Source organism: Myotis daubentonii, chromosome X, assembly GCF_963259705.1.
Source record: "Myotis daubentonii chromosome X, mMyoDau2.1, whole genome shotgun sequence".
Lineage (NCBI taxonomy): Eukaryota > Metazoa > Chordata > Mammalia > Chiroptera > Vespertilionidae > Myotis > Myotis daubentonii.
In genome coordinates this window covers 99,328,353-99,342,763 of record NC_081861.1, presented here as the reverse complement: position 1 = coordinate 99,342,763, position 14,411 = coordinate 99,328,353, and the positions used below count along the sequence as shown (strand labels likewise).

At 40.9% G+C, this 14,411-nt stretch overlaps 1 protein-coding gene across 2 annotated transcripts in view; it reads right to left on the bottom strand.

Moving 5' to 3' along the window:
- Positions 1-5,890: 5,890 nt before the first annotated feature.
- Positions 5,891-14,411, bottom strand: part of ZC4H2 (zinc finger C4H2-type containing) — a 73,613-nt gene continuing 65,092 nt past the window's right edge. The window contains exons 2-5 of one of the 2 annotated variants that reach the window (XM_059678930.1): positions 11,173-11,344; positions 9,474-9,646; positions 8,461-8,623; positions 5,891-7,353 (exon numbers count right to left, since the gene is read on the bottom strand). In XM_059678930.1, coding sequence (XP_059534913.1) covers positions 7,240-7,353; positions 8,461-8,623; positions 9,474-9,646; positions 11,173-11,344 — 622 coding nt within the window. In that variant the 3' untranslated portion in view covers positions 5,891-7,239. The remainder of the gene's footprint in view (positions 7,354-8,460; positions 8,624-9,473; positions 9,647-11,172; positions 11,345-14,411) is intronic. The other variant, XM_059678931.1, reaches the window with a different exon arrangement.

Sequence of the window (14,411 nt, the reverse complement as noted above, 5' to 3'; positions counted from 1 at the left end):
AGTAGTGTATAGTTCAGTGTATATCCACAAGATTGTGCAACCAGAACTGCTATCCAATTCCAGAACCCTATAAAGAAATAACATACACTTGATCTCACTCATTTATAGACTATAATGAACAACATAAACTGATGAACAAAAACAGATCCAAAGACAGAGAAGCATTGATCAGACCATCAAACCTCAGAGGGAAGGTAGGGGAGAGTGGGGGTAAGGAGGAGAGATCAACCAAAGGACTTGTATGCATGCATATAAGCCTAACCAATGAACACAGACAACAGGGGGGTGCGGGGGGGGCAATGGGCCAATAAGGACACATATGTAATACCTTAATCAATAAAGAAAAAAATTAAAAAAAGAAATAGCATACCCATTAGTAGTTACTTTCCACTCCTCCTCCCTCCTTCCAAATCCTAATAACCACTAATCTTTCTGTCCTTATGAATTTTCATATTATGGACATTTCATATAAATGGAATCATACAATAGGTCTCCTTTTATATCAGGTTCAGTGTAGATACAAAATGCTGTATGGTTCATTTAACATAATAATTTCAAGGTTCATTCATGTTGTAGCATGTATCTGTACTTTATTACTTTTTATGCCTGAATAATATCCTATTGTGTGGATAATACAATCTTTTGTTTACCCATACACCCGCAGATGGGCAATATGGGTTGTTTCTACTTTTTGGCTATTGTGAATAATGCTACAATAAACATTCATGTATAAATTTTTGTGTGGACAAATGTTTTCATTTATCTTGGATATGTATTTAGGAGTGGAATTGCAGGGTGATATGGTAATTTTATGATTAACCTTTTGAGGAGTTGCCAGACTGTTTCCAAAGTAGCCATATCATTGAACATTTCCACCAGCAGTACATGAGGGTTCTAGTTTTTCTAGATTCCCCCCAACTTGTTATTAGTTTTCTTTTTGATGATAGACATCCTCATGTGTGTGACGTGGTGTCGCATTGTGATTTTGATTTGCATTTCCTTAATGGCTGAGTATTATTTTTATAAAAATTTTATTTAAGTAAAGTATATATCATGTAAGTTTTTAAGTGCTTTACTGCATCAATAGAGGAACAGTCAGCTTTTCTACTAGAAATAGGAAACACAAGAGAAACAGATTGAGACTGAATAGAAATCACAGCACCAATAACAAGACTCTATACTTAGAAAAATATCTTTCTCACAGATGCCAATTTTTCACCACTCTATGAGCCCACACATCTGTCTTTTTATTGCTGCCATTATTTACCTAGACAGTGGGAGAGACAGGGAGTAGAAGATGAACTAGAATCACAACATCTAGAATAACCTAAGCTGTCTCCCTGTCTTCCAAAAGGTCCACACTGCCTCCTAAATCCAGAGGACTAGGAATCACATCTACAGGACAATCAACAGGGTTTTTCCAGATATCTAGATTATTTCTACCCCAACTTTGTTTTTTGTTTTCATTTGCATGAAAAATTTCCCCATCCCTTTACTTTCAGCCTATATGTCTTTTGATCTGAAGTGGGTCTCTTGTAGACAACACATATGTTTCTTTTTTTATGTTCCTTGTTTTCTTATTCATTTATCTTTCCTATATCTTTTTATTGGAGCATTTAAGGCATTTACATTTACAGTGATTATTGATATGTAGTTATTGCCATTTTATTATTAATTTTTATTTTTCTTATTTTTTCTTTCTTCTTAAAGAAGTTCCTTTAACATTTCTCATAATACTGGTTTGGTGGTGACGAACTCATTTAGCTTTTTCTTGCTGAGAAGCTTTTTATTTCTCTTTCAATTTTCAGTGACAGCCTTGTTACGTAGAGTACTTTTGGTTGTAGGTTCTTGCTTGTCATCACTCTGAATATATTGTGACAATCAATTCTGGCCTGAAAAGTTTCTGTTGAAATATCAGCTGGCAGTCTTAGCTCCTTTGTAGGTAATTGTCTTTCTCTTGCTTCTTTTAAAATACTCCTTTTGTCGCCGAAACCGGTTTGGCTCAGTGGATAGAGCGTCGGCCTGCAGACTCAAGGGTCCCAGGTTCGATTCCGGTCAAGGGCATGTACCTGGGTTGCGGGCACATCCCCAGTAGAGGATGTGCAGGAGGCAGCTGATCGATGTTTCTCTCTCATCGATGTTTCTAACTCTCTATCTCTCTCCCTTCCTCTCTGTAAAAAATCAATAAAATATATTTAAAAAAAAATAAAAATAAAATACTCCTTTTGTCTTTAACCTTTGGCATTTTAATTATGATATGACTTGGTGTAGGCCTCTTTTGGTTCATCTTGTTTGGAACTCTGTGCTCCCTGGACTTGGGTGCCTTTTTGCCTTCACCAGATTAGGGAATATTTCAGTCATTATTTCTTTAAAAAGGTTTTTGATTCCTTGCTATCCTCATTCTGGTATTTCTGTGATAAGGATGTTGCTGCACTTGATGTTGTTCCAGAGGTTCCTTAACTATCCTCATTTTAAAAAATTCTTTTATTTTTGCTGCTCTGCTTGGGTATTTTCTACTACCTTGTCTTCCAAATTGCTGATTGGGCCCTCTGCTTCATCCAACCTCTTTCCTTCTAGTGTCTTCTAGTGTATACTTCATTTTAGATATTGTATTCTTTATTTCTGACTGGTTCTTTTTTATGGTTTCTATGTTCCTTTTTTTTTTTAGCTTACTATGTCTTTGTTGACGTTTTCTCTGAGCTCATCCAGTCTTTTCCTAAGTCCTTGAGCATCCTTATAACCATTGCTGTGAACTCTGTATCTGGTAGATTGCTTGCCTCTATTTCATTTAGATCTTTTTCTGGAGATTTCTCTTCTTCTCTCATTAGGGCATGTTTTTTTTCCTCCCTATTTGACTTTCTCTCTGTGTTTGTATCTATATATTAGACATATCTGCTATGTCTCCAAGTTGTACTAAGGTGGTCTTATGTAGTTGGTGTCCTGTGGGGCTCATTAGCACATTCTCCCTGATCACCTGACCTGGGTGCTCCAGGAGTGTTCCTTATGTGCATTATGTGAGCCCTCTTGTTATAATTGAGACTTGGTTGCTGTTGACCCTCAGGCTGTACCTGCAATTTCCTCATCTCTAAGTTGATCACCAAGTGTTGCTAGGAAGATTTGATTTATTTACTTTGTTTATCAAACACTCAAATAATACTTTCTATGTGCACTTTATAAATGTTATCTCATTTAATCTTCATAACAATCCATGAAGTAAATTCTTTTATAACTGCCATTGTATAGATAAAGTTCAAGTCGTTAATGAGCTCACCAAGGTTCACAATTAGCAAATCACATTGCTGAGAGATGAACCCAGATACTCTGACTTTAGTATCCATGCTCTTAGCTACTAAACTATGTTGCTTCCCATATGTGATAAAGTATGTGCAAGCACTAAGCACAGTGCCCTATAAATTATGGGCATCCATTAAATGCTGACCCTTTCCTTCATTTGTAAAATTGTCACTGAGAGCCCACACAGTGGGTATTCTCTCTAGCTCTCAGATGAGAAATGTTGAGGTCAAAGAAGTTTGATAACTTGCTTAAGAATGCACTACTTATAAATAAAATATTTGGAATTTCAACCCAGGAACAACTGGTTTCTGGGAGAGTGTTATTTCCCTGTATTTTGCCACACAGAAACCACTTAAGTGCACCTGAGCCTAGACCACCTTATGGGGAATTCTTGTTTAGGAATGGTCATTACTCCCCGGCCACAAGAAGAAAATAATGTAGAAAAAAGGGGTTTCTGCTTAGTCTCCAGGAAGGACCTGAGTCTTTTAAATCATTAAATAGACTTAATGGCAGGTGGAAACAAAGCCTGAGAGTCTCATCAAGCTCCTGGAAAGGAACCATGACACTCAGCTAACAGATTTCCTTTTATGGGAGGCCCTATATGGGGCAGTCCCTTTCCTATTGTACCCTCTCCTCCCTGCTTCCCCCTTATCCTCCCTTTCTATCCTCCTTTCTTCTCCTTCTCCTCTTTCCTCTTTCGTCTCATCATTATCAACAACCCAGAAAGCCAGTCATAATTTTTATAATTTTCTTTCTCATAACTTCCATTTACTGAATGCTTTTTGGGTGCTTTTCTAGGCACTTTACATGTATTGATTTACTTAATCTTTGCAACAATGCTATGAGGCAAGAACTACTACTATTTCTGCCTCACATATAAGGAAATGCAGAAAGGTTAAGTAACTAACCTAACAGTACCTGGCCCTGAGTTAACAGCCTTTCCAGAGGTCACACTGGAAGATGTTGATCATTGTAAAAATGCTGTTAGTTGCTACTGGAAATCTGAGGGCATAATAGTAATAGGGAACTGGACTTTAAAGCATAATTGCTAAAGTTCTTGGTCTTCCCCTATGGAGTGAACTACCATCAGTGTAAAAGCAACTTTTAGCACAGAACATGCATACAATTCATTCCCATCCTGTCAGAGAAGAAGGCTCCAGACTGAGTGGTTCTCAGATTACAAGGCTTGGTTTCCAATCGTGGCATTTATCTTAACTTGCCATGAGCCCTTGGGAAATTCAGTTCCCTCATCTATAAAGTGTGGATTATAATAATGCATGCATTACTAACAGTATTGGGGTTATTAATGTGAGCATCAAATAAGAATGTTGAAGAAGGTGCTTTAAGTGTAAAACACTTTACCAATATGACAATTGCACTTACTCTCCTCCTTCTCTCTCTCCTCCATTCCACTTGTATTCTTTCACTCTATTTTTGTTCTTTCTCTTCCCTTCTTTATTCTTTCGTAACCATGTCTGTGACTTAATTGTAGCACTGCACTTAGGCAGAAGGAACACAAGCTATAGGGGCAGATCAACCTGAGTCTGCTCCTGGCTTTGCCCCTTCCTAGATAGTCCTCCCTTTGCCCAGAGTGAGCCTGAGCCACCTCAAAAGCAGGCTTGTGGCTAAACAAAATCTGGGGTGATAGAGTAATACTAGATAACAAATAGTATGTATTTTGACTGCTCATCCAATTTACCTGGTGCTGGAGGCACAAGGAGAAAAAGAAAATTCATTCTTATTGAGTACTTACCATGTGCCTGGCATTGCTCACAATTGCTCCAGAAGTAGGTACTATTATTCCCCTCCCCCCCATTTTCCATTTGCGGACACCAAGGCACACAGAAGTTTTTGTCAGCTGTTGGGCTTCTGGGAAGCACTATGACAGTTTAATGTTCAGCATATTAATTAGAGAGCCTTTGGAATCAACACTTGTAGAAGGGAAGAGAATGAGGCAGGATTGGACTGAGGGAGCTATTAAACTGCAATTCAGTCTTACTAGAAACCTCAGTACTCACTATGAAGAGCTCTGAAGATGGAATGGCCCTTTGGAGTTATTGCCTAGCTTGTATCTCTACAGGGGACCAGGTCTTTATATTCCTGCAACAGTCACTAGATTCCTAGTCCCTGATTTCTAGTTTATAGTTATTTCAACTACTCCTATTATCATGCCATCCCAAAAGGGAGAATAAAGGATTATGGACAAAAAGTAGAAGAAAAAAATGGTCCCTGAAACCAGACAAATCTGGGTTTAAATCCTGAAACTTCTCTTACTAGTGATTTGTTAACTATGGACAAATTATTTAACCTCTTAAACTTCAGTTTACCTTTTTGAAAAATGTCAATAAGAATACTTAGCTTGAAAGGTGTTTTTCATTATCAAATGCAATCATTTATATAAGGCATCTTATATAGAGACCTAGCACAGAGTAAGTACTGAATAAATGTAAATTATTATAATAGCAAAATAAATTGTTGTGCAGTGGTGTCATAGATTTTCTCATTTGTAGGATAGGGTGAATAAGAGTGAAGAAGAGCTACCCAGAAGGGGAAAGGTCTTTACATCTTCCTGGTACTTACAGGCACTCAGTCAGCATTTACTCCAATGAACTTATGTTTATTTAAAAGGATTTGTATAGACATAACACTCTTACTTTCAAAAAGCAGAGGAATCTCTTATATTTTGAACACACAGACACTGTGGAAACTTAAAACTGCAGTTGAGTAAGGAAGGAAGGAAAGAAAAATATCTCTCCTTCCCGACCAGGGACTGAGACCTGGAGATAAAACTTTTTCAGTTAGGCAACCCCCAACCCTGTCTCTTAAGACTGAGAGTGACTTTATTAGAGATCTGGTTTTGGTGGAGTAGAGAGTTGTAGGGCTTGGGGACCCTGGTGCCTTTTCTTTAGGGAGGGGAGGCTACCTGCACAATCCACAGGAAAGAGGGTAGCCAGCAGCTGACTTGAGCTGAGGCTGCCTGATAGAGGAAGAAAGACCCAAGGGAAGGAAAGATGAATGTAGAAGTCCCACCCACTCACATGTGTAAAGTAATTGCCACTCACTTGAATCTCACTGTCACCTCTAAGATATATCATTGAGTAAGTGCCAGGGTAATGGTTTTGAACAAAAGGCAACACAGTTGTCAGCCTGGAGCCCATCTAAGCCTCTAGCAGAGCCTTAGCCCAATGACTTAGGTGGCAAGTTAGGCAGGACTTATGAAGTGGATATAGCTCCAGTTCCCTGATTTCACTGTGGGGAACTTCTACTATAGACTTGTGAAAAGTAGGACTATGGGAGAAAGGTCTGCAGATCTCAGGATCCCCAGACACACAGCCTGGTACCTGAGAGCTTTTGTATATATAGAAGACTAGGGGTGCAGTGTGATGGTGAACTCTATAATAACAGCCAGGCCTTCAAAATTAATATAAAAAAGAGGGCTTCTCCAAATTACATCTGGGCCTTGAAGATAAGATGAGGGTTGGGAAGATATATGCACCAAGCCTTTTGGAAAGTCCACCAAGAAAACTGTTGTCCCTTCAAAGCCTAAGGCAAAAGTATAGACAGGGGGCACACTTTACATGAAACAAGATATGGGACTCCCCCAGCCCTCAAATTTTAGGTCCCAGCCTTCAGGTAGAAGAGACAGAGAATCACATCTGGGCCTTCTGCCCTATCCTTAGCTCCAAACAAGAGCAGGGCTTGAAATGTGAGTGTGAGAGAAGGGATTATCAGACATACTGTTATTAGCACCTGAACCACATCTCTTCCTGAAAGAGGAAGCTGAGAGCAGAAAGAAATACCAGCAAAGTGAGAGAGGGGTTGTGCTTCCATTACATTAAACAGGAGACTTGGTAGAGGTGGGGAAGGGTTGTTTCACATCAGGACATCATCTCTGGCCAAGGGGAGGGGTTATGAGCAGCAGAGCTCTATTTATTCTCCCTCTCTTCATTCATCCTGCTTCCGTTTTGGCTTCTTGGGGTTCCGGGACCGACTCTTCGCTTTGCACAGAGGGCATATAGGTGCATTCCGGTGAATTTGCTGATGACATGACAAGCAGGCCTGGTGGGATACACAGGACAAAGAACGTTAGTGGTCAGATTCTTCTAGGCTGTGGTTCAGCCTTTTGATTCCCAGCGTTCCAAAAAACAGTTGTGATTTTTCCCAACAGGAAGGAGCAGTAATCAGTTAGTGAAACACAAGAACAGAGATCAGTGCTGGATGTAAGGGATGTAAAGGATAAAAGGGAGTGAGGGTCAAAAACTGGTATTGAAGAAAACTGTTCAAAACTCAGAAATAAGACAAAATGAGAATTGTGTATCCATTTAGATTATACTGGAGCATGGTTTAACAGGCCCACTCAAGAATCAATTCTCTTAATCAGGTATTAGTAAACATTTTCTGTAAAGGCCAAAATAGTAAATATTTTAGACTTTTCAGGTCATATACTCTTAGGTGTGACTACTCAATACTCTCTGTTTTACATGAAAGAATCTACAAGCAATATATCAATAGGCATGCATGTAGTCCAATAAAACTTTATTTATAAAAACAAGAAACAGTTCAGACTTGGCTGTGGGCTCTAGTTTGCTAACCCCTACTCTCTGTTCAACTATTTACTATTTTTTTTACTATTTAATATTGATCAGTGTTCAAACTGCGACTTATGCTGATAAATTATAAAAGGTTTTTGTCTAATAGAGATGCAGATTATTTATGTTCTGAAGAAAATATAATCACAAATGTTACAGTTTTATTGCCCTATAGAACATAAACCAATTCTGTGTTTAACTTTGCAAATTTATTTCAGCATTCCCTTCCTTCCCTGACTATATAATTATTCCTCAAATGATCTTGGAACCAGCTTTGTAATCCTATAGGCTCTGTCATTAAAGATACATGCTTACTATATATTTGTACCAGTCATGCTTTTATCATTTTTAAAAAATTATAGTTTAGCAGAGCCTGCCAATCTCCTTGCATTCTAACTCCTCTGGGAATGTGAGGAAATAAAACAAGCAGTTCCATTCCAGCATACACACCACACTCCCCTTCCTCTGTATCCCAAACAAATGCTATTTTAGAAAGGCCCCAAATAAGTAAAACCAAAACTCCAAGGCTGCTTAAGGATAAATCACTTCTTCCACAGCCCCTACCTAGCTCACTTACCTTCATGGGTGGGGGCTGCTGCCTGAAGGTGGCTGTCTGCCGGGTGTCCTGCTTCCTAGCCACTTGAAGTTGTTGGGCAGCAGCGGCTGCAGCGGCCAGGGATTCAGGGATGGGAGGCTCCTGAGGCTCCGTCTGCCACTCTGCTTTCTGCTTCTCAAAGTAACTTTGGAGATGAGAGACATTAGCTGGATCATTCTGAAAATATGAGAAGCTCGCCCCTCTTAAAGAATTCATGCCATAGACCCAAAGAGGTTGGGCTGTGGCTCACTACAGAAAGTTCCTGCACCCTCCCCAGCAAAAAGTTCTCCCTGGGTACCAGACCCATTATCTATTGGGAAGGTTAGCTCTTGCTCCTTGCTCTGACAGACCCAGAAAATAAATAAATCCCAGGGTTAGCAAAGTCCTCAAAGGGCATTCACTTATTCTCATCTCATGTTATTTTGTAGTATTTCTATTGTGTCCTCAGGCCTTTACTGGCATACCTCTAGGAATAAGAAACTGATCACTTCCACAGGCAACCTGCTCTACCTTAAGGAAGTATGTTTCCTTCTACTAAACTGAACTCTGTCCCTCTGTAATGTGAGCCCCTGGATCTTAAGATGAAGTTCCAGACTAGCCCCTAGAGACCATGAAAGCTCAGTCTTCTGTATTTTTCAAAGGTTTTTGAACACCCTTCTCAACCTTGACTTGGGAAATAACCTCTTAAGAGTCATAGACACACACACACGTGCGCGCACACACACACACACACATCATAAACATAGCTTTGTATTGTTAAATTGCACAAAGAATTTTAAATATCATCTAGTAATTCTAGCCTAATCATCCTTCTTTTGTTGTAACAGTCCAGCACAGCAACATGCCCAGGGTCATGCAATGAGTCAGCCACAGACAGGCCTAGGGCCAGGACTGACTTTCAGACCAAGCCGTGTGTGTGTGTGTGTGTGTGTGTGTGTGTGTGCGTGTGTGTGTGTGGTTTGTGTATTTTTCAGGACAGGGGGAAGGCTGCTTACTCCAAGGACAGCTTCTCCTCCTCTTCACATAGGTCAGGAAGCCTCTGCAGGCCCAGAGTCATACGCAGGGCATCCACATGTTCCTTCAGTGGCTTATACTCATCATGTAGCCGGCGAGTAGACTCTAGTAGCTTGTTTAGGTCATTCTCAGACTGTTTGATGGTATTTTCCATCTGGAACACAGAGTTAGGTAGGCACAGAGAAAATACCCCAAGATTCTCCATGATGCTGGATAGATGAGTAGATAATAGCATAGGCTCCAGAGCAAGGCCAATATATGGTCAAGTCCTCAATCTGCTATGTATTCTATGTGACTCTTGTCAAGCCTCCGTATCTTCATCTGTATAATGGTGATAATATTAGTGCCTACTTCATATAATCTTCATAAGGATTCAATCATTGAATTTATATAAAGCTCTCAGTACAGGGGCTAACACAGAGTAAAGGCTCAGTAAATAGTAACTATTATTCAAATACAGCATTTTAGAACTGGAATGGACTTTAGAGCTCATTCAGTGTACCTCATCACTATTTTACAGATCAGGGAATTGTCTCAGAGAGAAGAAACTTCCTCAGAGAAATACTTCTTAGGGGGAAAGCCAAGATAAAAATTCTTGGCTTCTGCCTCCCAGGCCAGTGGCCTTTCCCCTAAATTAATGGTTCTCAAAATGTGATTACCAAATTAGCAGCATAAGCATCAGCATCACCTGGGAACTCATTAGGAATGCAAATTTTCAGGCACCACCTCAGACATACAGAATCAGAAACTTTAGGGTGGAGTCCAACAATCTGCTTTAGCAGGCTCACCAGGTGCCTGATGGATATTCGAGTTTGAGATCTACTCACCTAGATTCTTAGCCCCTCTGTGGCTAATATCTTGTTTATTGCATTGACTCTGTATTCTTGGGTTAGCTGGCAGCAGAACTACCAACTCCTCATGAGACCCTGGAATAATGTGATTTTGTGACAAAAAATTTTGAATACCTACTGTTTCAATTGCATTCAGAAAAATCAAGAAATAAGTATTACCACAGAAGCAAGTTTCCCAAGAATAGAAACTTCTTCAAATATAATTAATTTTTAAGGCTTCTCATTGTCATAGGCTCTAAGAGTTGGAAAGGACCTTACAGGTCAACACCTCCAGTATCTCTCCTGGTGAAGGAATCATCAATATTGCAGCCCAGACAGGTGATGATTCAGACTCTGCTTGAGTAATTCCAAATAGAAACTTACCATGATAGCACAGTTTATTCACCATGTTCCGAGAATCTCCAAAAAAGATACTCTAATGGGGCCCCACTTTGGCAGGCTGGCAGAGGAGATTTTTTTGGCTTAATTACAGAAGTTTGGAGCCCTTTAGGCTAGACTCCAGAGTTAACTGCCTGCTCTGCTTTTCACCAAGGCTAGCTCCTAACTCCCAGACTCCAATAATAAGCACATCAGAGCTGAATTATACCTCAGATGAATTCCTTGACTGAATTCCTCTTATAGAACAGAGAGGGAAAATAAGGACCAGGAAGAAGAAGGGACTTGTCCAGTGATATAGTGACAAAGCCAGGCTGGATCTCAGAATTCCTGGATTCTTCCACTCCACCACAGCCCAAAGCCTACTCTCCCAAGTTGGCCACAGCCACAGGAGAGGCTACAACACTCACTATTACCTATTTCTCAAAGGGCCCAGAAGCAGCCAGCCACATACCACATTGATGTCAGCATGGATCAGTCGGAGTTCCTCCACATGGGCCATCTTCTCTTGTAGCAGGAGGTCCATTTCCTGCTTATATTCCTTCAGGTGTCTCTCTTCTGATTCAAGGGCCTCAAACTCAGCCTTCAAACGGGCCTTGATCTTCTCCATCTGCAGGGTCTTATTCCTGCAATTCCACAAAATCAGGAAACAGACCAGAAGAGAAGAAAATGAGAGTTATGCTCTGAGTCAGGGCAATCTTTCTAAGTGTCCTTCTCTTCAAGTGGAGGCAACCTGAAGCCATCTCAAAAAAGTTAGGAGATTCTCTCTTTTGAGATAAAAGCTCAGTGGGTCTCAAATGGATATAATTTTGCTACTTTATGGGGCATTTGTGAACATGGGACAGGTTTTACCTCCCACCCAAGATGCCAACCATGACTTCTTGAGAAACTCCAGAGCAGCATTGTCCAATAAATATTCTACAATGATTGAAATGTTCTGTATCTATACTTTTCAATACAGTAACCACTAGACACATGTAGTTATTGAGCATTTGAAATGTGGCTAGTGCAATGAAGTAACTAAATTTTGAATTTTAATTTATCAAACTTTAAATTTAAACAGCCACATGTGGTTAATGACTCTCAAATTGAGCAGCATAGGTCCACTCATCAGTTCCAGAAAAACAAGACAAAAAGAATTGTAGTTCATTTCTTTTTTTAGAAAAATAAAACCTGTTTCTGATTGTTATATTCCAATTGCATATCCTATGATTCAGTAATCCCACACCTGAAAACTTATTCTAAGAAAATAATTCAAGGAAGCAAAAAAGTTAATAAGCAGGAATGTGTTTTCTGGGCTATGGGAAAAATTGGAATTTAAAAAATATATATATTTTTATTGATCTCAGAGAGGAAGGAAGAGGGAGAAAAAGAGAGAAATATCAATGATGAAAGAGTATGATTGCTTGGCTGCCTCTTGCATGCCCCACACTGGGGATTAAGCCCACAACCTGGGTATGTGCCCTTGACCAAAATTGAACCTGGGACCCTTCAGTCCACAGGCTGGTGCTTTGTCCACTGAGCCAAACTGGCTAAGGTCAAATTGGAATATTTGACAGCCATTAAAAGAAATCATTATGAAAACTTGTGATGTGAAAAATATTGAAGATATGATACTCAATGAAAATTATGCTAAAATATATGCATATGACTAAATAAGAAAAGGAACTAGCAGGGGTACAGTTTTAAGGATCTTTAACACTATTAGAAACACGCCTACATGAAGGGGCTACACTGCAGCATTATTTACAATAGCCAAGATTTGGAAGCAGCCCAAGTGTCCACCAGTAGATGATTGGATAACAAATGGAATACTACTCAGCTGTAAGAAAAGGAAATCTTATCTTTTGGGACAGCATGGGTAAGAGCATTGACAAGTACCATATAATTTTACTCATATGTGGAATCTAATGAACAAAATGAACTAACAAGCAAAATAGAGAGAGACTCATAGAGAGTAAGCTGACAGCTGTCAGGTGTGGGGGTGGGTTAGTGGAATGATTGAGCAAAAAAATAAAAAAAAACCTCATGGACACAGGCAATAGTGTTGTGATTGCTGGGGGAAGCAGAGAGATGGGGGAGGTGGAGGAGGAATGGGGATAAATGGTGATGGAAAGAGACTTGACGGGTGGTGAAAACACAATACAGGGTACAGATGCTGTGTTGTGAAATTGTGCATTTGAAACCTGTATAATTTTGTTAACCCAGTGTCACCCCAATAAATTCAATGAAAAGGAAAAAAATAAAGTACAAGAATGAAAGAAGTTATCCTATGGAAACATTAATCAAAGGAAACCAGGAATGGATAGATTAGTATCTAAGTAAGTTGACTTTAGAGCAAAGAAAATTACTAAGAGATCTTTAAGGGGGGAGCAACAGTGGCTAGAAGCGCAACCTAGCCACCACACAGACTGGGCTTGTACACCACCCCATACCTGCGCAGTGAACCAAAAACCAGTGGGACCTCACAAGGGACAGCCGCTGCTGGCATCAGGACCCTGCAGTGACTTGCATACCATCCTTGCCGCAGACTCCAGGACTCCCGCAGTGACTCGCACACCATCCCTGCTGCAGGCTCTAGGACCATGCAGTGAATCACATGCTAGAGGGACCTCGCAGGTGACCCCTGCTGCTGACTCTGGGACCAAGCAGTGAGTCTCATGCCAGCAGAATATTGGAGGCAACCCTCACCATGGGAGCCAGGACCGCAAAGTGAGTTGCACACTAGCAGGACCTTGCAAGCAACCCCACTGTGGCTCCGGGACCACACAGTGAGTCCCACGTCAGTGGGCTCTGGGACCTCACAGCTAGTCGCACACCAGAGAGACTGTGGTGTCCCCACCAACCCAGACTGTCTGCAGCTGACACTTGGGGGACCAGATCTGTGGGGAAAAGGAGTACAACTCAGAACAGACAATCGAGGTATGAGACTCAAGGCAGACCCAGTTTCTGGGCTAAGGAGTTCCTGACCACTGTACTACTAGAGGCTTCAACCTCTCAGACCTGAATATGGTTGCCCAGGGCCAGAAAGGGACAGTGATTCACACTGACCTGCACCACAGAGGCTCCCAGAAGTCCAGGATAGACACACCAAGGGACCAGATTCAACATCAGGGCAAAATCCAGTGAGGCCCAACCTCACTGGCAACAAGTTGGAGGGGAGATCCTTGCCACAAACAGGACATCAATAATGAAGTGGAACAAGAAAACACACCCACCACATTCCCTGAAAGCTAAATGACACCTACCCAGGCAAAAGCCCTGCCAGAAACAGACTTTTGAGTGATTAAGATTGACAAGCTGCTGACAGGCAAAGGCAGGCAGAGGCAAAGTGTGGGGAGCCAGGGTAAATATGCTGAACCAGCCCTGGTCCCCATGTGGCTAACAAGTCTACTTTAGAGAGCAGATTGAGCCCTCCTGCTTGTGTCCAAGGCCTGTGGAGACAGACACAAGTGGTGGATCGCCTGAAGCAGCAAGCAGCACATCCACAACAGCTTCCACAATGTGGTTGGGGGTGAGCCACATAGTTAGACAACCTATGAGGCGACTACATCCATAAACGGGACAATAACATTAAAGACTTAACTACATCAGGACAACCCAAATAACTCAGATAGGGGGTTTTCTTAGAACACCCAGCTCAAGAGATCTGAGAGACTGTACCACTGGGTCCCACAAAACACAGACTATATA